Source organism: Myotis myotis, unplaced genomic scaffold (genome assembly GCF_014108235.1).
Source record: "Myotis myotis isolate mMyoMyo1 unplaced genomic scaffold, mMyoMyo1.p scaffold_m19_p_5, whole genome shotgun sequence".
Lineage (NCBI taxonomy): Eukaryota > Metazoa > Chordata > Mammalia > Chiroptera > Vespertilionidae > Myotis > Myotis myotis.
Window position 1 is genome coordinate 88544729 of NW_023416357.1, and position 22887 is coordinate 88567615.

The 22887-nt window shown below is 44.6% G+C and overlaps 2 protein-coding genes across 8 annotated transcripts in view; both read right to left on the bottom strand.

Annotated features, from left to right (window-relative positions):
- The window catches only part of NIPSNAP2 (nipsnap homolog 2), a 30994-nt gene extending 16588 nt beyond the window's left edge, over positions 1-14406 (bottom strand). Inside the window, exons 1-5 of one of the 6 annotated variants that reach the window (XM_036308486.1) lie at positions 13911-14093; positions 5122-5261; positions 4994-5039; positions 1821-1915; positions 1427-1497 (exon numbers count right to left, since the gene is read on the bottom strand). In XM_036308486.1, coding sequence (XP_036164379.1) covers positions 1427-1497; positions 1821-1915; positions 4994-5039; positions 5122-5261; positions 13911-14002 — 444 coding nt within the window. In that variant the 5' untranslated portion in view covers positions 14003-14093. Of the gene's footprint in view, positions 1-1426; positions 1498-1820; positions 1916-4993; positions 5040-5121; positions 5262-13368; positions 13615-13910 lie in introns of those variants that run through there. The other 5 variants (XM_036308488.1, XM_036308487.1, XM_036308490.1 and 2 more) reach the window with 5 other exon arrangements.
- A 3513-nt stretch (positions 14407-17919) lies between these two features.
- On the bottom strand, positions 17920-20924 carry MRPS17 (mitochondrial ribosomal protein S17). Of its 2 annotated transcripts, none has more exons than XM_036310648.1 (3): positions 20792-20924; positions 20081-20222; positions 17920-18353 (listed from the first exon to the last, which is right to left on the bottom strand). In XM_036310648.1, exons 2-3 carry the CDS (start codon positions 20201-20203, stop codon positions 18084-18086), a joined length of 393 nt encoding a protein of 130 aa, XP_036166541.1. In that variant the 5' UTR covers positions 20204-20222; positions 20792-20924; the 3' UTR covers positions 17920-18083. The 2 variants fall into 2 exon arrangements, with proteins under 2 accessions (XP_036166541.1, XP_036166542.1); XM_036310649.1 differs by lacking the exon at positions 20792-20924 and adding an exon at positions 20443-20601.
- Positions 20925-22887: the final 1963 nt, after the last annotated feature.

Here is a 22887-nt window from a genome sequence, read left to right on the forward strand (position 1 = left end):
AAATCAGCCCAACGACTATTACCATTCCCTTTCACTCTTAAGTGTCCAGATTTAGATGACAAGCTACATGGCCACCCTAATTATTTAAATGACAATATAAACAAATGCAATTTCCCACTTTTTAGGTTCTCTTAACAGGGGGTGACAGTGTAATAACAACAGTGACATGAAGACTACAAACCATCAAAGAATTGGGAGTATCTGAGATCTTGCTTCCGGACAAGTTTGGCTCAGATAAACTCATAAAAATTCAGACAAAACAAAACAAAACAAAATCAAAGAATCCAAAAGCCATTTATATTTAGACTGGGAAGCTATACAAAAGGTTTTCTTTCCTGCCCAGCTGGTGTGGTTCAGTGGTTGAGCATTGTCCCATGCACCAAGAGGTTGCTGGTTTGATTCCTAGTAAGGGCACATGCCCGATTTCAGGCTCAATCCTCAGTAGGGGGTATGCAGGAGGCAGCCAATTGATGTTTCTAACTCTCCTTCTCCCTTCCTCTCACTCTAAAATCAATAAAAATTTTTTTTTTTCAAATGGGTTTCTTTCCTAATAATGTCTGTTAAAATCCTCTCCACTAACATGCACCTGTTAGGGAGGGAGAGGATAGCAAAGTCAGCCCAAGGTAAAGAATATGTGGCTAGATGTTCCTGAAGCAGGTGTTAGTTAACCAAAGGCTGATTGTGTCTAGAGTGTTGACTTACCGGTTTCAAAGTACCAGCTTTTCAGTTTCTAAGTACAACTGACTTTTAGAATGAGAACTGCTTTTTTAGCCCTGGCTGGTGTGGCTCAGCTGCTAGGAACGTCATTCTATACACTTTTAAAAGGTCCCAGGTTTGATTCCTGGTCAGGACACATATCTAGGTTGTGGAATCAATCCCCAGCCCTGGTTGGGGCATATATGGGAGGAAACCTATCAATGTTTCTCTCTCACATCAATGTTTCTCTCTCTCTCTCTCTCTCTCTCTCTCTCTCTCTCTCTCTCTCTCTCTCTCTCAAAATCAATGAAAAATGTCCTCAGGTTTGGCCAGCGTTGCTCAGTGGTGGAACGTCGACCTATGAACCAAGAGGTCACAGTTTGATTCCCAGTCAGGGCACATGCCTGGACTGTGGGCTCGATCCCCAGTGTGGGGTGTGCAGGAGGCAGCTGATCAATGATTCTCTCTCATCACTGATAATTCTATCTCTCCCTCCCTTTCCCTTCCTCTCTGAAATTAATAAAAATATATTTTTAAAAAATGTCCTCAGGTGAGAATTTAAAAAAACAAACAAACTGTATTTTAATAATATTATAATTGGTTACTTTATGTTTGCATACATCTTCAGAGAGTCCAAATAATAAAATTTTTACTACAAAAAACATTTAATTCTGTACTAACATCACTATATCATTAGTGTAAAAATGTAAACATTTTTCAAAATCATTACCTGATTTTCTCTGAGTTTATTCATGACCTCCGTGAGGGCGGGATAGCCTCCTTCATACCTCCAGAGGTGGACTGGAATATATTTTAAAAGATAACATCCATTTAGAGTTTCATGATACTCTTACCTTGAAAATATTCCAGATGTGTATAATATTAACACAGTACAAAAGTACAATGTGCCACATGTTGCCTATGAGTTACAATATAAAGTTATAATAACACATTCAAATATTAAAACAATAAAAAAGTTTTTGCAATGAATTACTGGAGAAATGACTTTAACCATAAAACCAGACTGAGACTTGGAAAGCTTTGATTATAAAAACAAGCATGAAATTAAATATTATAAATGGCTGAAGGAACAAGTGTTTATGCCAAAGACGTCTGCTTCCTACCAGCTTGATCCTGCTCGCCATACCACGTGTTCCAAGTCCCCACCAAAGTACAAGGGTAATGTTTATCTTCGTGAATCTTTGGCAACACCTCTTGACTTAAAGAGAAGAGATAGCAACACTAATTAAACAACCAACAAAATTACACCAGGTGGACAAAACATGATCAGTAACAGGAAAAAGGTCACCTACTCCATGTTCTGATAATTGACCTCAGAATATATTTATGATAAAACAACATGCAAAATTAACCTTTTCGCTGAATTCTGTTCTACTCTGATACCCCACTTATCAGAAGCTTAGGTTTCATTACCCCCAACTTGAGTATAGTGATAAAAATGATAAAGAGCTAAAGGTTCCAAGATTCTAGGAACTATGGGTGCCATTTGCCATTTCAGAAAGAAGTACTTAAGAATGGTGATGTTTATAAAAGCCAAGTTTTGCTGATTCAAAGATAGGAAGAATAAGGGAAATGGAAATAGTAGAAAAAGAACATGGGAAAAATAAGAAAGGGAAGAAAGTAATGTTTAAGTCAGGGGAGACAGCACAATCAGGCAGTGGTAACGGGGCAGAGAAAAGTCAGCCGTAAGTAAGGAGGAAGACAGAGCTAGAATACAACACAACTTCAATAGTTCCAAAGGACATTTCGTGACAGTAGAATCCAAATGAAAAATACAACAGAAAGCAATGATTAGGTTCTATTCAATGCAACCAACTGAGGGGATCTGAACGTATCACGTAATCCCACACCGCACACACTACCCATTCCATTAGCATTGACTGCAGAGAGCAGAGGCAAAGCCACACCAGGTCATGGCAACGTATTACCTGAACAGAGGTATCAGAGCTTGGTTCTATAGAAACCTTCCTATAGTGCAGATTCTAATTTACAGGGAAAGGCAAAGGAGACATAACTATGCCATGCCAAGAGAAAAGCTAAGCCTTTCTTTTTTTGAATAGAAAAATTATGATAAAAAGTATAATACAGGTTCAACAATGGATACAAAAAGACATCAAGGATCAGAATTGGAACCAGTTCAAATTATTTGCCGACACTGAGTGATAGTAAACTAATAGTCACCACTAGAGCTGGGGCACCAGGATAGGGTGTATACCAGTGATGGCGAACCTATGACATGCGTGTCAGAGCTGACACGCGAACTCATTTTTTAAATTTTTCTTTGTTAAATGGCATTTAAATATATAAAATAAATATCAAAAATATAAGTCTTTGTTTTACTATGGTTGCAAAGATCAAAAAATTTCTATATGTGACATGGCACCAGAGTTAAGTTAGGGTTTTTCAAAATGCTGACACACCGAGCTCAAAAGGTTCGCCATCACTGGTGTATACTAACAGTCAACAGAGGAAAGGTTAGAATGGTCTATGTCTAACTAAACACCCATAAAAGTAAATGCCATCTTCTAAAAATACACATGGTGTGGTCATTGTACTGACTCATACAGACTTATGTTCAGAACCAAGAGATTAATGGGAATCGGGGCTGGGATTGTTAGGGAAATGAAAGGGGCTTCCTTTTGGTCGTATGGCATGAGCAGGAAGTAAATAACCCTGAACTGGAGCCAGTGTAGGAGGAAGCCTGTACAAATGACCCAGGTGGGTCCAGGAAGGGGACTGCCAGTGGGGCGTAGGTTTTCACCAATACAAAGTCACATGGACTTGCAGCCAACCCTCTTTGTGGGAAGCCCCCAACCTGCTTTTGGAAGCCCTGGCCTTACCTGGAGGTTGTAAGGTAGGTAATACCTACACCCAGAACTAGATAGGCTGGAAAGAACCTCATTGTTGGGGCCCCAACAAACCAGGCAGGGGTTAAGTCTCTAAGTACTGCAAACAAGGAGCTGCTGAAGTTTCAGAGAAAGGAGAAAAAGAACAAGAGGAAGGAGAAAACAGAACTCAAGCAGATCAAGCTGACAAAGTTTTGCACAATGGATTACAGGTTGAGGTGGAAGTACAGATACAGCTACAAGTCCAGGAAGGAGTCAGAAAGGAGGTAGTTGGAAATGGGGCTCAACAGGCTGGGAAAGAGAGATGGAGAAGGAAAAAGCAGAGAACTAAAATACGTGTCAAATGGAGAACACACAGCCTTTAGTAACTAATCACAAACAACTAAGGAAAGGGTTAAATAAAACCATGGTGATTGACACATACAGCGATGTTGAAAGAGCAAGGTGATTCTATGTGTTGAGTTTGAAGGAAGAGCAAGACATCCAAATAGAATTATGAACAGACAGAAATCTGAGACAGGAGATGAATAAAAACAGGACAGGGAAGATAACTCAAGGAAACATCAGCACAGAGAAATAATTTCATTTTATGAGAAAAGATTTAGAAAATAAGTGTCTGCCTTTTTTAAGGGCATTTTTTAACAAAGAAAATTGTGCTGCAGTAAGAAATTCTTTACTAATGTTATTTCACAAACCACATCCAAAAATAAAACAATAGGTTTTTGCTTCTGAAAATTTTGCTGATTCTGGTGACAGAATCATTCTTTCCTTATGAAAGTAGCAGATTTTAAAAGTAAAAAAAAAAAAAGCTTTTAAATTATATTTGCTCATTAAAATACTATTTCTATTAATTTAATTAAGAACTGATACACTTACTTTTCTCTTTAGTCTAAAAGTTTACAAGTTCTGTAAGTACATATCGGTCACAAATCATGAGAACCTGCTGAAGGGACTTGCATCCTGGTGAATGCAAGATGTGGGAAGAAATGGCAGCTACGTGCAAACGGGACAGTTTTACTGAGAAGTAAAATGGGAAACAATGGAAGTCGCAGAGACACAAGTTCTAACTCCTAACACTCAGAGCTGCCCAGAGACGGAATGTATGAGTGTGTCTAGGCACAGGCAGGCAGGAAGGTGTGCGGAAAGGGCTCAAGCACTGGATGAGGTGATGCACTAGACAACCTTGTAAGGTTCCTTCCAACCCTGAGTCTAGTAACATCCTAAGGTTTGTAGCTTATGCGATGATTTACTGTCTGAGTGCTTACAAAATGCCCTTTGTAATCCCATGCAGAGCTCAATTTAAGAAGCCTCTGAGCGTTCAGCTTTAAGAAAATGGAACAAAGATCTCACTCTGCTATCAAGTGCTGACTGAACTAACAAATATTAAAATCATTATTTTCCCCAAGTAAACGATAGTTTGGTATACACACCAAATTTTGTTGTATGCTTCTAGGCATTCCGGTTTAACATTGTGAACTGAAACAAAAGAAAATTCCACGATGAACTTATGAACAAAGGGAGAAAAGTCAACTGTGAAGATAGCAGACCTATCACTCACACTGTATTTTGTATAGACTGCTTGTTTCCCTTTTGGCTAGGAGATTAGAGTGAGCATCTTTTCTTGGATCAACTTTCCGGACAAATAAGGATTTTAACCAGCTGTCTTCTCGAGGTCTCTGACTGGAAGACGCCAACCCCCTATGGAATAATAAATACAAAAATTTGAGTTTCACCGGAGGTACCAAGATTTCAGTGTCTCTAGGTAGTGTCACATGACACACTGTTTCCATAAATTCACTGATCCATTCAGCAAGCATGCCTTGAGCACCTATTCTAAGCACTGCTCTAGAGCCTGGGATACCACAAAATGCCCGCTTTCCCATCATGTAGTTCTAAACAGCAGGAATAAAGTGTAAGGCAGTAACTCGTGGCTCTCCTAACAGAGTTCTCATGCTTATCTTTGCAATTTCCACTATGTTGTTTTCCCTCCTGTAAAGCAATTTTTTAAAAAAATGTTTTTTATTGCTTTCAGAGAGGGAGAAAGAGAAAAATATCAATGATGAGAGAGACTCATTGATTGGCTACCTCCTGCACACCGCAAACTGGGGGTTGAGCCTGTAACCGGGGTATGTGCCGTGACTGGGAATCAAACTGGGACCTCCTGGTTCAGAGGTTAATGTTCTACCACTGAGCCATGCCAGTCAGGCTGTAAAGCAATTTTTAAAAAATATATACTTTTATTGATTTCAGAGAGGAAGGTAGAGGGGAGAGAGAGATAGAAACATCGATGATGAGAGAGAATAATTGATCGGCTCCCTCCTGCACACCCCACACTGGGGATTGAACCTGCAACCCGGGCCTAAGCCGGCAGGCAGACATCCCCCGAGGGGTCCTGGACTGCAAGAGGGCCCCTTTTGGCCCAGTCTGAGGGACACCCCCCTCCCCAGTGCATGAATGTCATGCACCGGGCCCTCTAGTAACATTATATAATTTGCAGATGTACAAGACTATAATTTGACATTTGTGTACTCTATTGTTTGCTCATCACCCCAAAGTCTGGTTTCTTCATCCTCCCTCCCACCCACTGCCCCTCTGGTAACCACCGTTCATTCTGTTGTCTGTGTCTCCGAGTTTCTTTTTAAGTGCCTACTATCATACTCTTCCAAGTGGAATTACAAATCGTTGTAATGTCCCTAGAGGGCAGTGAGACATTATCTTATCAAAATTAAAACTGTGGCCCTGTCTAGTTTGACTCAGTGGATAGAACAGACTAGAGGGTCCTGGGTTCGATTGTGGTCAAGGGCACATGCCTGGGTTGTGAGCTCGATCCCCAGTGGGGGGCATGCAGGAGGCAGCTGATCAATGATTCTCTCTCATTGATGTTCCTAACTCTCTCTCCCTTTCCCTTCCACTCTGAAGTCAATAAAAAAATATATTTAAAAAAAAATTAAAACTGTGTAGGCCTTTTGGCCCAATAATAGCACTTGTAGTTATGTCCTACAGGCAGCTATAGTTAGGTAAGTACATCAAGATGAATGCACAAAAACGTTCATTATTGCCTTGTTTCCAGTTTGCTCCTGATACCGGCCATTTGGATATTCATTAACAGGGACGGGTCAAATGAATTAGGGAATATCCCAAATCAGAACAGAATGAAATCATTAAAAAGAATGAGCCAGATCTACATGCACATATCTCTGAGAGAAATTATGTGGAAAAAGCAGGCACTGAACAGTATCATAAATACACAAAGTGAACTGCTAGTAAGTGACGATGCTAGAAAAAAATTGAGTTGCTGCTTTAATGAACAAACATTACAAGCAATTTTCTCCCCATAAGAGATTCTTTTAATTTAAAACGAATTCATAGGATATTATTACAAATAGCTAGAAACCAGATAAAAAGACCTTTGAATGACGTAAGCTTACAAATACAGAAACTAAAATATATAAATATAAAATTATCAACGTTTTCTATAATGATCAAGAAATATAAAAATACTTTTTCAAATCCTTCAAAGATTAAAAAGCTGTAAGCTGATAGTAAACAAGCAAAATAAGTTAACAGCAATTATGCAATTTTTCTTACAAGTGCAAAGGAGAACAATATGTAATCTTAAATGACATTTGTGAAAAGATATTTACAATTCTTCTATCTTGCTTTTACCATATGTAAAATTCCAGAGAATTAAGAAAGTGTTAAACTTTTAAAATAAAAAGATAAATTATATATAACAACAATTAGCCCGTTAGCAAAACCTAAAACATATGGTATTTGTTTCTGTTTTCAATTCACTGGTTGATTATATAAATAAACTCATTCTGAAGAAGGCAATTCACCAAATGAGTAATGCTTAAATTTATTTCAATAAAAATAAAAATGTTTTGTCAATTTGTTTAGCCTCTTAAACACACCACATTTTGGAGTGTTTGCATAATATCAGGAAGCAAAATGGCAAGTATATAAAATTAGTGAGTTACAAAGTAGAACGTTTTAAGGTTTGTTAATGGGACTTTGTATAATTCTTGTTTTCTATTTTAGATTTTAAGTTCACTAAACAGAAATTGTTTATTTTTTTGTCTTGTAAATAAATTGTAAGAACCTATGAATAACAATTATGAACAATTAAGAAAGGAGTTCAATGAAAGTTTCTAAAAGTATCAGCATTAGGAAATTTCCCAAAGTAATTTTTTCCCTCCTCTTTAGAACTTATGGGTATAATAAGTTAACTAGAGGCCCAGTGCACAAAAATTTATGCACTCAGGGGGAGGGGTCCCTCAGCCCGGCCTGTGCCCTCTCGCAGTCTGGGACCCCTTGGGGGATGACCACCTGCTGGCTTAGGCCTGCTCCCCGGGGGATTGGGCCTAAGATGGCAATCAGACATCCCTGTGGCAGCCCGGCAGCCCTTGGGGGATGTCCACTTGCCAGTGGGGAGCAGACCTAAGCTGCAGTCAGACATCCTTAGCGCTGCTGAGGAGGCAGGAGAGGCTCCCATCATCACTGCTGTACTGGCAGCCATCAGCCTGGCTTGTGGCTGAGCAGAGCTTCCCCATGTGGGAGCGACTGACCACCACAGGGCAGCTCCTGCATTGAGCGTCTGCCCCCTGGTGGTCAGTGTGTCATAGTGACCAGTCATTCCCAGTCCTTCTGCTGTTAGGGTCAGTTTGCATATTACCCTTTTACTATATAGGATAGAGGCCTGGTGCACAGGTGGGGGCCGGCTGGTTTGCCTTGAAGGGTGTCCCGGATCAGGGTGGGGGTCCCGTTTGGGTGCCTGGCCAACCTGGGTGAGGGGTTGATGGCTGTTTGCAGCTGGTCACACCCCCTTAAGGGTGGGGGTCCCCACTGGGGTGCCTGGCCAGCCTGGATGAGGGGCTGATGGCTGTTTTCAGGCTGCCTGCACCCCTTTTAGGGTGGGGGGCCCCCACTGGGGTGCCTGGCCAGTCTGGGTGAGGGGTTGAGGGCCGTTTTCAGGCTGGCCGGGACTGAAGCTCCCAGCCTCTCCTTTTTTTCTTTTATTTTCTTTTTTTTATTCTGGGATTTATTTACCTTCTATAAATTGAAACTCTGTTGTCGTCACTGGCCTCCCAGCTCTGAGGCCTCAGCTGGCTGAAAGCAGGTATCTAGGGTTTGTTTAGCTTCTATAATTGAAACATTGTTGCTTTCGGAGCTCAGAGCTAGGCCGCGGCAGGCGGGGAACCTTGGCTTCCTCCATCACTGGAGCAAACAAGCCTCATGTTCGCTTCAGCTGCATGGCTGCTGGCCGCCATCTTGGTTGGCAGTTAATTTGCATATTGCCCTGATTAGCCAATGGGAAGTGTAGCGGAGGTACGGTTAATTACCCTTTTTGTCTTTTATTAGATAGGACAAGTATATACTGGCTGCTAGGCACTGGACGAGGTAGTTTGTCAACTCATTTAGTCCTCAGAACAATCTAGCAAGGTAGCTATTATCGAATTTAAAAGATTGGCTCACACAGGTTAAATGACCTGAGCTAAGAAGTGACAAAATAAAAGTATGAACCTAGATCTATAAAGTTCAAAATATTTTTACTAGTAAGGGATACCTCCCAAACACAAATCTCCCCCACTGAGCATCTGCCCCAGATTTTAGTAATACCAAAGGTAGATACTTTATTTTACTTTTTAATACATTTTTATTGATTTCAGAGAGGAAGGTAGAGGGAGAGATAGAAATATCAACGATGAGAGAGAATCACACTGACTGGAAATCGAACTGTAACCTCTTGGTTCATAGGTTGACACTCAACCAAAGAGCCACATTGGCGAGGACCAAAGGTATATACTTTAGAATGAGTAAAATGAGGTCAGAGATATGGAAATGTTTTGTAAAATAAAGGTAAGTCTAGGAAAAAGTCAATGTCACAGGACACACAAGAACCTGAGTGGCGTGTGCTTGTGAACTTTGGCAGCAACTGCAAAACAGTCTGGCCCAGCATTATCTTCAACTGACTGTGAAACTCGGAAATCTTTCGAGTGTCAGGTGACCAAAGCTGCCTAATGTGCCCAGGTCACCTAGCTGTCCAAGCTGAATCATTGAAGGGGTAGAAGCAGCTGTGCCAACAGCTGTCAGGGTGATAAGATGCAGGCGGGGCTGAGGTTCTTCAATGACAGTGACAAACATTTCAATCAGTGGTCTTTACAAGATCACATACATATGCTGTACAGCACTTCACAGAGGGTGGGGTGGGGGCAGCACATTTTACCTTACAGTCATAGCACCCTGAACGCACCTGATCTTGCAAGCTAAGCAAGGGCGGGCCTGGATAGTACTTGGAATGGGAGCACTAGACTTTAAATAGAGTAAGCATTATGTGCCAGGGCTCTGTGGATATAAAGGTGAACCAGATGCTTGGCCTGCTCAGTCTCATGGGAAAAAACGATCAGTAAATAGCCAGAGTGATCACGGATACTGCAGACTCACACATACACACTGTGGGAGCTCAAGGCCTGTGAGGAGCGAAAGGGACTTCAGTGGAGACATTCTGGCCCTGTCTTGGAGGACAAGAAAAACAGGTGGACAAGGCAGGCGATAATTCCAGTCAAAGGGAACAACATGTCCAGGGGCACAGAGTCATGAAACTGTATGGCATGTTTCTAGAATAGCAAAGAGTTAAGTAAGGCAGAATAGAATGGCGACTGAGATAACGGGAGGGCAAGGGGGGCAGGGTGGTTAGGCTCCTGGGCACCGTGCTTGCCCATCAGCTGGATTCTACCTGGTACATGGTGCAATGCTAGCAAGTTTAAAAAAAAAAAAATCCTAGATGTAAAAAGCAGCCTGAGCAGTGACATGGCGGATGGACTACAGCAATAAGGCAGGGAGTGTGTTGCCGAGTTGAGCTAGGGGAGTGGCCATTCTGAAGGCAGAGTGAAGATGTGTTGGAGGTAGAAGGGAGGAGCAGGAGGGGATGGGCTTGGGAAGGCCTTCTGGTTTCTGGAAGATGTTCCATTACTGGGGAGAGAGAACCCAGGAGAAGCAAGCAGTCTCTGCAGGAGGAAGCGGAGTTTAGTTCTGGGTCCATAAGCATCTCAGGCACCCGTGGGGCACGAGTGCATGTCCACTAAGTAGCTGGAACTCTGGGCCTGGCCCTGAGCAGAGCTAAGTAAGACGTGCTGGCCGGTAAGCATTCCGGGAAGACTTTTTCCTTCCCCTCGAAGCCGCTCCTGCAAGGTCAGCCACACTACCCCTGTTGGCAAGTCCAGTTTTCTTCTTCACCTTAACCTTTTAGCAGCACCTGGCACAGGTGGCCACTCTTCCTCGAAATTACCCCTCTGGGCACTGTCACATAACAACGACCTCACTGGCTGCTCCCTTTGTCTCCCGTGCCCGCCTCTTCTTCCTCTATCCGGCCTGTAAATGTTGACAAATCCCAGGCTGTTTCTCAGCCCTTTCTCTATCCATAATCTCTCAAAGTAATAGCATTCATTTGTATGACTTAAAAACTGTTACGAAAATTTTCAATCAAATACAAAGCAGTATACTGAAACCCGTGTATCTATCAACATTTAGTATTCCTATATGCCGACAACTCCCCAGTGTTTCCTGTAGCCCAGACATCTCCTTTAAGGAGTCAGATAGGTTAGAGTCATATAGGTTTAGGCCAGTGGTTCTCAAACCTTCCTAATGCCGCGACCCTTTAATACAGTTCCTCATGTTGTGGTGACCCCCAACCATAAAATTATTTTTGTTGCTACTTCATAACTGTAATTTTGCTGTTATGAATCGTAATGTAAATATCTGATATGCTATATGTGTTTTCCGATGGTCGCGACCCACAGGTTGAGAACCGCTGGTTTAGGCCAACTGCTTGCCTACTTGGCCTTCCCATCTGAATTCCAGCCATCTTAAACTGCTCCCCACCCCACACCTGTTCCTCCCTTTCTGACTTACTAGCAAGATGGCGGGAACCTTGTGTGCCTTATTCGCTGTTTACAATAATAGCACCCAGCCTATGGTGGGCACTTACATACCAATGGAACAAATAACTCAGTAAATGGCACAAGCGTCCACTCAGTTGGCCGTTGCCCTTGATTCTGTACCCTTTCCATAGTCAGACTGATCCTTTAAAAACTGAGGATCAGATCATGACACACTAGAATTTATACCTTCAAATGTTTCCCACAGCTTCCAGAATAAAACCCAAGCTCTCTAAGACGGTTTGCAAGGCCTGGAATGACCTGGCCCCTGCTCCCTGTCACCTGCCCTCTAGCCAGTCTTCCCTTCACTCCTGTGCTCCAGCCTCCTAGACTTCACTGGCGTTTCCCAGCATGCCTGACTCCTTCCTGCTCAGGACTTTCATGCACACTGACTCTTTAGATCTCAGCCTAACATCATCTTTTTAAAATACGTATACTTTTATTGATTTCAGAGAGGAAGGGAGAGGGAGAGAGAGATAGAAACATTAATGATGAAACAAAATCATTCCTGCATGCCCCTCACTGGAGATGGAGCTGTGACCTCCTAGTTCATAGGTTGATGCTCAACCTCTGATCCACATGGCCAGGCTTAACACCATCTTCTTGAAGAGGCCTTCCATGACCTCGTGTGGTAGGTTCCCGGTTTTCTCTCACAGCAGATCTGTACGTCTACGGCCTCCTGAGGCTGTGACCAAGGCTATTACGCTCAGTTCTCTAGGCTTCAAAGACATCATATACATTCAATATCTGACGGAATCAGATCATTAACTGGGACTGAGTCCTAAAGAACATGTACAGTTAAGGCAGAGGAGAGCCCAGGGAGTAGTCAAAGAGGACAGGGGACCTGAGAGAGCCATCAGAAAGCCAACAGGTTGGACAGAGATAAGGACTCCAGGCTCAAGAGCATGTGGCCCCAGCAGGAAGTCAGGGTACTGGGCAGACCCAGGTCCAGTTCTCCAGTTTCCTGGCTTTGTGACCTTGGGCTCCGTGGGTAAACATGTTGAGTAAATATCTTCAGCCTCAGCTGAAAGAAAATATGAATTTCATGGGCTCGTATCACCTGTGTGAAAAAAGTAAGACACGAAGTAGATGCTCAATAACAGAACAAAAATTAAAGGAGGTTGCCCGGCTGGTGTGGCTCAGTGGTTGAGCTTCCACATATGAACCAGGAGGTCGTGGTACATGTCTGGGTTATGAGCCTGATCCCCAGTGGGGGGCATGCAGGAAGCAGCCGGTAGATGACTCTCTCATCACTGATGTTTCTACCCTCTCCCTTCCTCTTGCTCTAAAAAAAATTAATAAAAAGATATTTTCAAAAAATATAAAAGGAGGCTGATTTGTTAACTTGGAAACATCAAATTTGGAAATACAAGTTGAGCATCAGTCCTAGGAAGGGTGCTGGGCCTGAAGCCAGACAAACTTGGGTTCAGGCTGGAAAATGCCTTTTCTAGGTGTGTCTCACACCCTTTGAGGTCCGATCTCATCTCTAAAATGCAGATCCTATTACTTACTTCTTAAGATTGCTACTGGGATTTAATGGAATAAGTTACATAAAGCAAGAGTTTAACAAACAGGTAGTTTCTTCGCTTCTTCATTTGTAGGTGCCAACTGTATTTTCTAGAGGCTCCTTATTCAACTGTATTTTCTAGAGGCTCCTTATTTAATTAAAAGCCAACAAATGAAAACATGCCATTTAAATTATGCAATGCAAACGAGAAAGTAAACCTACTTTAGTGTAAGTTACTGCAGGCTTTTTTTTTTTAATGTGAAAAAATAGGACATGAATTATGTCAAAGTGATGGATTCAGAAAACCGAACTGAATCCAACGAGGTTAGACAAAAAGTTAAAACATGAACCCGACGCCTACCTAGTGCGGATCATGGTAAATACTTTTTGATGCACGACTTTAAATGCAAGTCACACTGTTCCCAGGACTGAGGCCTCCTCCTGCCCTCCCCTCCCTCGGGGGCGCAGCGCTCACGGCCGGAGAGGTAAGTGGTATCCGCAGCTGCAGACATCGCGGCTCCGCGCGGGCGAGCCGCTCCCAGCGCGCCCGGCGGGCCCCGGCAGGCCGCCTGCAGGGCCTGCAGCCTCGGCCGCGCGCCCACCGTCCGGCCGCCGCTCCGGGTCGCGCCGGGTTAAGGTCCCGCTGGCCGGGCTCGCACAGCGGGCGTACGTGGCCTTGGCGCCGAGCGCCGTCCCCGCCGTGACCTTGAGCCCGAGGGGAAGGCGCTCGGACCCCAAAGAGGCGCCCGCCCACCCCGACCCCACTGACCTCGGCCTCCGGCCCCGCCGCCCCGGCCGCACTGCCCCGCGGGAGCGTGGCCGGGCCGGGGTGGAGACCCGCGCCGGGGACCCCGCGCCCTCCGCCCCGCGGCGGCCCCTCCCCGAAAGGGCGGCGCTGCTCACCGGAGCCCGGGCAGGAGGCTGCAGGGGGCCGCCCGCTGTAGGAGGCCGCCGGCGGAGGCCGCTCCGCGGGCGTGCAGCACTCGCGCCGCCATGTTGCTCCGGCGCCGTGGCTCCCACCGCTCGGGCCGCCGCTGACGCCGCGGCCGCCTCCGCGACCCCTCCCTCGGCTAGGCCCGCGGCGGCCGGGGCGGGGCGCGCGGCCGCTGCTGCGCGGGGCACGGCCGCCAGGGGGCGCAGGCGCGCGCCGCGGCGGCCCGGTGCGCAGTGCGTCCCGGCGCGGGGAAGCCCGGCGGCCACGAGAAAGGAGCCAGAAGCCCGAGAAGAACCAGCGATCTCCCGCGAAAGGAGTGCGCACAGGACCGTGGGCAAGGCTGGAAGGAAAAGGCTGACAGTGTTGCTGGGACTCCAGGGCCTGGGGGACAGAGGTGGGAGGCAGGCTTCTCCCCGCATACCTTTGAAATTTTGTGCCATGTAAATACATATTGCCTTTTCCACATAAACAAACAAAAGTAAACACCTGCATACAGCTCTAATAAAAGCATTCTGATGGAAACATATTCAAGTTCTCATAGGCTTGGAACTAGTACACTGTTGGGCTCATTTCAGCAGCGATGGGTGGGCTCTGGCTCCATCCTTGCCCTCAAGCCATCCCAGCCCAGTGGGGCAGGATGGGAAGTGATTGGGTCAAGTGTGTCAGGTGTTGAAGTGGGCAGGGTCACAAGATGCGAAGGGAGCAAGGTAGAGAGCGTGCAACCTGCAGACGCTCGGGAGCTGACACCACAGGCAGAGGAAGAGGAGCTGACCAGGGGAGGAAGGGAGGACATTTCCCAGCAGCAGAAGCAGCAACTTAAACAAAGGCGTGAGTCAGGATGGCACTGTTTGGGGAAAGTGCATCCTGCTGTAAGATAAAAGAGCCACACATGTAACCATGAAAACTGCAACTAAGACAATGGGGGCAGAAAGGGAGTTGGACAGTGAGAGAAGGGGGGAGAAGCAAGGAGCAGCAGAGGCCCACCCATTAAAGGCAACATTTCAAGGCCAGTGTGAATCTGTAGAGGCCCAGAGAAGAATGCCCTTCGGACTAGGTAGCTGGGAGGTCTCTGCGATCCAGGCAGGTCTCGGTAGAAGGGGTGGGGCCAAAATTGGGCTTGCGGACTGAGGGATTCTCTGAAGTTGGCAATATTGGAGGCCGAGAAGGAAGCATTGGGGCTCAAGTGGTACAGTTTTCTGACCGGGGCAATGTCTGAACAACTTCATCTGGCAGGGAGGCAGCCAGAAGGAAAGAGATAGGTCCTGTGTATGGAGGAGTGGCAACAAGGATTTGCCCAGACCAGGGAGATGCATCTGTCGCTTAAAGGCCAGTGTAAAGGAGGCCAAGGGACACTGGGACAGGAGGCTGGATAGAGGTTGTGTGGCTTAGAGTTCCTGATCCCAACTGGCTTGTGCTCAGTGAGGCTACAGAGAGGCTGACTAGATCCACAGGAGAGGCTGAAGTGAACTATCCCCAGGGCAGAAAGGACAGGTCCCAGTCCTGCACAGCGGAAGACAGGGCCTCAAGGCAGTAATATTAATACGCCCTGGTAACTTTCTCACACGTGTCCCCAATTCTCAGCTCCATTCCAGGAGACAAATGCTTTCAAATCTATTTTCCTGAATTGTAAACTTGGTAGAAATTTCTTTGCTGATCTTGCTTTTGTTATTTAGCGTTAGGCCACTCATTCTGCATTTTTCTCCAATTATTTTTTTGTTCTTTTGTTAATCCTCACCCCAGGATATTTTTCCATTGATTTTTAGAGAGAGTGGAAGGGAGGGGGAGAGAAACCTTGATGTGAGACACATCAATTGGTTGCCTTCTGCAAGCACCCTGACGAAGGCCAGGGATTAAGCCTGCAACTGAGGTATGTGCCCTAGACCGGAATTGAACCGGGAGCCTTCAGTTTGAAGGCAGACGCTCTATCCATTCAGCCAAACCAGCCAGGGCTCCATTTTGTAGTTCCATTAACCCAATGCTTTTTCCTGGGGGAGGACTCTTATTTCACAGGTGTGTGACAGGTTATTCAACACCATAGACTAAATATGGGTCATATTCCTAAAGCATACTTTTTACACCACGATTTAAAAAATTATCTTAAGCCCTTACCGGTTTGGCTCAGTGGATAGAGCGTCGGCCTGCGGACTGAGGGGTCCCGGGTTCGATTCCGGTCAAGGGCATGTACCTTGGTTGCGGGCACATCCCCAGTAGGGGGTGTGCAGGAGGCAGCTGATCGATGTTTCTCTCTCATCGATGTTTCTAACTCTCTATCCCTCTCCCTTCCTCTCTGTAAAAAATCAATAAAATATATTAAAAAAAAATTATCTTAAAAGGTAAAAATGATAGAGTATATGTAAACATTTAAAAATATTTGAGCTTTTAGTGATGGCTTAGACAGGTGTCCTGTCCCTTCCAGGATAGCTGCTACCTCATAGCCCCACCTGCCAGAGACCTAGACAGCATTAAATGCTTCCCTTTGACTTATCCTCCTTGGTACCAAGCCCTGAGAGTTCTGCTTTGCAGCATCATCTATCCAACCTCTTTTCATCTTCCCTGCCCAACTCAGTTTACGTCTTAGGACCAGTCTTTGAGCAGGCCAGTCTTCCTACCTCTGATCTTTCCCCTTCCAGTTTATTCTCTACACTGATGTTGTTTCTTGTATTGAAACGTGAATCTAGTTATATCACTCTTTTTACAAATGTTAAATACCCTAGTACCAGTTAGAGGATAATTACTGCCTATTTATCTATCTGATTTCCACCCTGGTTCAAAATGTTCCAGCAATCCTCTGGTTATGGCTCAAGTCTCTCATACTTTGAGGACTTGATACTGTTCCCTCTGCCTCAAATGCCCTTTCCACACCCCTCATCTACTAGCCTGGAGACTCTTCCTTTAACATTCAGTTCGAGCACCATCTCATCTCTTTTGGGAAATTACTCTAATTCCTTCCCACCAATGTGCTTGTTTGCCATGAAGAGTCCTGGTGGGGGGTGGAGGTGGCGGGGTGGGGGGGAGTGCCTGTGGTCACTGTTGAAACCCTGTGCTTGTATAATACACATATTAGTTGAGGTTGAAATGTGATCCAAATCTCTGCCTAGGAGCCAGAAAACTGAACTCGACTCTGTTTCTTCAGGTCAAAATTTAAATGATCATAATTAATGGACAGCAACAAAACTCTGAAACTTTCCAATTCAAATGCACGTGTGAGAAGTACTACAACTTCATCAATGTATCAGGTTTTAAGAACCCCTTCCTATTTAATGCTGCCTAGGATACAGTACTAAAAAAAGTAACACAGAACTTTTAGGTTTTATTTTCTACATATCAACATTCTTATTAATATGGATTTTAATCTGAGATAGTCTGACCCCAAGCATGTTTACTATTATTTTTTATTTTTTAAATCTTTGTTTTAAATTCATCAATGTCCATTTTATTTAACTGATTTTCTTTCTTTTAAAAAAAATATATTTTTATTGATTTCAGAGAGGAAGGGAGAGGTAGAGAGAGATAGAAACATCAATGATGAGAGAGAATCATCAATTGGCTGCCTCCTGCACACTCCTGACTGGGAATCAAGCCCACAACCTGGGCATGTGCCCTTGACCAGAATCGAACCCGGGACCCTTTAGTCCACAAGCCGACACTCTATCCACCGAGCCAAACCAGCTAGGGCCTCAAACATGTTGATTATTTCTGTTTGGAATTGGTTAAATCAGAGAAAAAAATTAATTTTGAATATACACCATCAAAAACCTTCGCTTAATGTGATCTTACCTGTTTATGGTATCAAAAAGGTTTCTTCTCTCCAAATAAAGGTTCTAAAATAAATTCAAGATTCCTTTGAATGAAAAAAAACAAACACACACACACACATCTCAAACAGTGAGCTTAAAAAATAATGCAGCAGATTGCTAGACACATTTAGTGTAATAGGAAAGCATGTTCACTGAAAAGGAAATTTGAAACATGACCATAAACCTTTTTGGAAAATTATAACAAACGCTTTATTCATTTACTTTTAGCTATTTCATAAATACCAGAAGAAAAACTGATCAGTTTGTGATGAAACTTAGAAAAATTTCTTTTCCATAAAGCAAACTTATAAACCGTTCCCTCTGGCTGGTTTTTCTAATCCTCCTTCACTGTTCTGAAGAGGTACTGTGTTCTTCTGGAGTTTTGTTTAGATGGGTGGTTTCCAAACTGATTGGACTCTCCAGGTAGGCAGTTCCTGCACAAGGTTTTCCAGACACTGGATCTATGACTTGTCCAACTTTGAAAACGATCTCAGCCAGCTCATGTTTCACATGTTTCGTTCGTGGAACAGGCAAAGCTTTGAGAAGCACAATGTCCCCAACTGTGCACTGCTGAAGAGCATCATGAGCAAAGTAGGTTTTTCGTTTATTAAAATACTGTTGAGAGAAGGACAAATGAGCAGTTCCCATCTGTGATCTGGCAATGCAGTACAGAATATGAAAAAGCAATGCACAGAAAAAAAGCTGGGACTTGGGGGGCAGGGGGGTGAAGGTAACATATTTAAGGCAGTTTCCAATACAAAAATTAGCTGCTTAACTTCTGGAAAACAGCAATGACTTTTCCAGAGATGATCCTGTCCCCAAGCTCTCCAGTGTATTCTCTTCAGTACTCTTGCTCTATCGATTACCATCCTTCTTGACACTACTTAAATTCTTCTCTCCAGTGGCACCTTCTCTCCAGTCCATAAACATGCTACTGCCACCACTAGCTGTGTAATTGAGGACAAATCACTTAACCCCAAGCTCGGCTTTTTCCACCATAAAATGAGGCTCTAATATTTGCACCTCTAAAGATACCAAGAGAATTAAGCATCTTCTATAATAATAAAAGGGTAATATGCTAATTAGACCGGATGTCTTCCGGACGTCCTTCCTGACGAAGCCAGAGCTGGAGGGAAGCCAGCCGGGGTCCCGGGTGCCTGTGGGCGGCAGGAGGAGGGAAGCAGCCCGGGTCCCGGGTGCCGGAGGGAAGCCGGTGCCGGCAGCTGGAGGAAGGAAGGCCTGCTCTTGCAAGAATTTTCGTGCATCAGGCCTCTAGTAATATACATAAAGCACTTAGCTCCATGTCTAGCCCAACGTATTGCAAACAAACCATGGATAACTAGAATTATCTATTCCTCCAGGCAGCCCCTCCACAGCAGGTACTCCCACTTACAAATGAGAAAAACAGGCTCAGGGAGGCTAAGTAATGTGCATAGCTAGTAAACGACAGAGTCAGGTCAGTATTCAAACTAAAGTCTTCCAAGTTTAAGGTCAATAATCATGCCATCACTTTTCAGCTCACTCCTGTGTTTGATCCCAGATAACAACTGGCATTTCTACCATCTTGAATGCAGAACATCCTTGACATTTCCCACTCCCTCCCTTACACATCTAACAAAGCAAGGGCTCTGTCCTTTCTGAAATCTACTTTTCCACACTGCTCCAAGGACTGACTGTTCAGGTCCTTATCGTTTCCATCCTGGACTTTCTCAATAGCCTCCTTACCCATTTCCTTACCTCCAATCCTCATACCTATCCATCTCCAAGTCTGTCTTTCCTTTGCTTATAGTATGAAATCCAAAATACAACATAAAAGACTCTTCACGGTCCAGCTCTGGTTGTTCTTGTACCCATTCAATTGTGCCTACTTAGTGCCAAACTCTGGGCTCACCCTTGCCCAAATACCCGCTGTTCCTGTAGAATGTCCTACCCTCTCATGGCTAAAAGAACTTCCACAAACTACTACTCATCGTGGCCAGAATGACTTCCCCCAACCTGGTCCTCTGGATAAAATCCTTTTTGAGATTCAGCTCAAATGTCTCTAAATCGAGGATGTGCTCCTTCAGCAACCTGGGAATGAAGAAGGTGTCCCGCTTCCTGCTCCCACAGTACATTGCACACAGAAAGACTACAGTGCTTACCAGACTGAACTGAAATGAGCTCTCTGTGTCCTCAGAATGTGCGTACACACCACGAATAATTCACTTTGTTAAACCGGCCCAGTACCTGGCATGCAGCAGGTGCTCCATGTGTGTTTACTGACAGAGAAGTGTTTTTCTGCTCTGAACCCAGGATGTGTGGGTGACTTATCAACGCCAACAGAAAACAGGGCTGTTTCTCACCTTTAATAAATAGGGATCCAGAACCAGCCTGGTCACTCTCACTTTAGCGGTTTTTTGCATTGCTGTCCCAATCACTTTCCCCACGATCCATTTGGCATGGACAGACGAACGAACTATTGACATTTCAGGTGGCTCTGGTCACCTGGAAAACAAAATTCAACGCTGAATGTTAGGGGGGGGTTATGACACACTAAATGCATTTTGTCACTAGAACTGCCCAAGTTCAAAAACGGCTTTTGTTGGCCTTCTGGGATCGCCACTTTAGAGATGCTCACACGATTCCCTATTTCCTTAATTACCCAACCTCCATCTGTACAGTTGACAACGCTGCAAGTTTAACTCCTCTAAGCCTCAGTTCCCACCTTTGCAAAATGGGAATAACAACAGGGCCTATTCACAGGAGCGCTCCGAGGAGCTCAACGCGCACAAACGCTGGCCTTTACTGCTGTCCCTCATTTCTTTCCACCCCGCGGGCTCCTCGCGGCGCGCAAGGCCTCGGTGGAGCGGCAGGGGTGCCCTGGCGGTGACGGAGACCTGGACCCAGGGCTGCGTCCGCATCAGTCAGGTCATACTGAGCACAGCCCACTCGGCCCGGGGAAGGCTGGGGGCGGGCGACCCCTCCGCTCCGCTGCACAGTCCCGAGGACTTTCCCCCGGGAGCGCCCGGGACCCCGATCCCACCCCTGCAGCTGTGGTGCGTCCCCGCTCTCACCTCCACACCCTCAAGTCCTAGCGCGCGACCCGCGGAGAGCCCGTCGGACGTGGTTGCGTCACGCCGCACGCAGGTCGCTCCGCCTCGGACCGCCCCTCTCATTGGTCGCAGGTCTCCTCGGCTCTGGGCGGGGTTAAAGGCAGGACTCCGCCCACTCCACACGCCTTAAGGGAGCCGCGGGCCGAGCGTCGCTGGGGGCGAAGTGGGTCTTCGGTTCGGTTTCCTCTTCTAACATTAAGCTCCCTCTCGAGCGTTGGACAAGGCCTTCGAAATCAAAGGAACTCCATTGATTCATCGAATACTGAAACATGAGACGCTGCTAAATGCTGAGACTTAAGTACTTAAGAATTTCTGCCCCCACGGCCGCTTTTAAGATAAACTTTAGTATTTTTAAAAGATTTTAGTTGTTGTTTCTCAATATGTGGGAGATGGGTAGAAGTCCGGTGTGGGTGCGTATATACTTGCAAATTTTAAAGGGGTTAGATGGGCCATGAGCATGCTACGTGATGATTCCTTTTCAGAGAGAGGGAAATCTGGGAATGTATTAGGCTCCTGTTTGGGAGTTACTAAGAGGAACAGAAAACAATAGGCTACCAGCACAATTTGAGGGCCATGATATGGATGTGGTCAATTGTCTTTGATCACTGAAACATCTTAGCAACACCTGATGGAAGGCTGGGGAAATCATTTATTCGTATGTTGGTCTGTCTGACACCCATTTCTTCTTTAGCAAACATTTATGGAAACCTTATTCTCAGATTCTGTGCTAGACACGAGACGAGAGAAAAAATGAACCAAAGGAGACCCCCACTCTTAGAACATCCACAGTCTAGTAGGGACAGGTGAGTAAAGAAAGAATTATAAAACAAGCAGGAGTAATGAGAGCTTTGAGAAAGGAGTGTCTAACTTTGTAGAGAGGAGACTTGATCAATACATAACCCCTGGCCAGAGGAGCAGAACCTGAGAGGAGAGGGACATGGGATGTAGGGAGGGCAGCCAAGGCTTAAAGGAGAGCATGAACACAGGGGCTGGGGTGTGAGGGAATTGTAGTAGGATAAGCAGGAGTCTGGGACTGCCAGAATATGGAGGGAAAGAGTGGCAGGGATTGAAGCTGGACAAAGACAACCTTCTACTCCAGGAGGCATTTCTCATCAAGGACCTCACTTTTTCATCTAAGTAATGGGGAGCCTTTGGAAAATATGAATAGTTTTGCTAGCTTTCAAGACCATTCTGGTAGGAGTGTGGGAGACAGAATAAAAGCTGAAGAGATTGGAGGCTGAATGTAGAGAGAGAGAGAGCGCCTGATGCTGGTGTCTCCTCTTCTTTTACACGGACACCAATCTCATTGGATTAGGGCCCCACCCTTATGACCTCATTTAACCCTAATTACTTTCCAAAGATCTTATCTCTAAATCCCACCACAACATATATGAGTTTTGGGGGAACACAATTCAGTCCATAATAATACAATTAAGCAAAATGTAATCTTAAATTTGAATTGGAAATACATTATGAATTCATAATTTATTTTATTTTTTAAAAAATTCCTTCCTAGAAAGCCTAGAAGCAATGACAACCTAGTAGCAATTGGTATGCCAAGCACCCAGATTGTGGTATCTATAAACCATTCCTTTCTAAACGGAACCAAGGATCCTTGAGAAATATCTAAAGCAGAAGTGTATGAATTAGACTTGGGACATCTCCTTGGGTCAGAAATCAAGGGAGCTACCAGAGATAAATGGGATCAGGTCGAAAGTCAACCTGAAGGGAGTTCTCATTGAATGAAGATGAGATTATGTGAGCCTAAAAAGAATAATAATTGCAATGGATTGAAAAACGTAAACTACATAAAAATCCATGAGTTCAAAATGGTACTTAAAAGTAAAGCCTAAAAAAAAGAAAAAAGGAAACCTTGTTGGTTACTTTTGGAGATTCTAGAGGACCAAGTCAATAGTTCAATAAATAAAAGGAAAGAATCACTATATCCTGAAATATGATACATAGTACATGTCTGAGTAACAAAATAATTGATACATAAGGGATGACAGAATTGAAAAATAACTTTTTTTTGCAACCACTGATAAAATAATGGATAA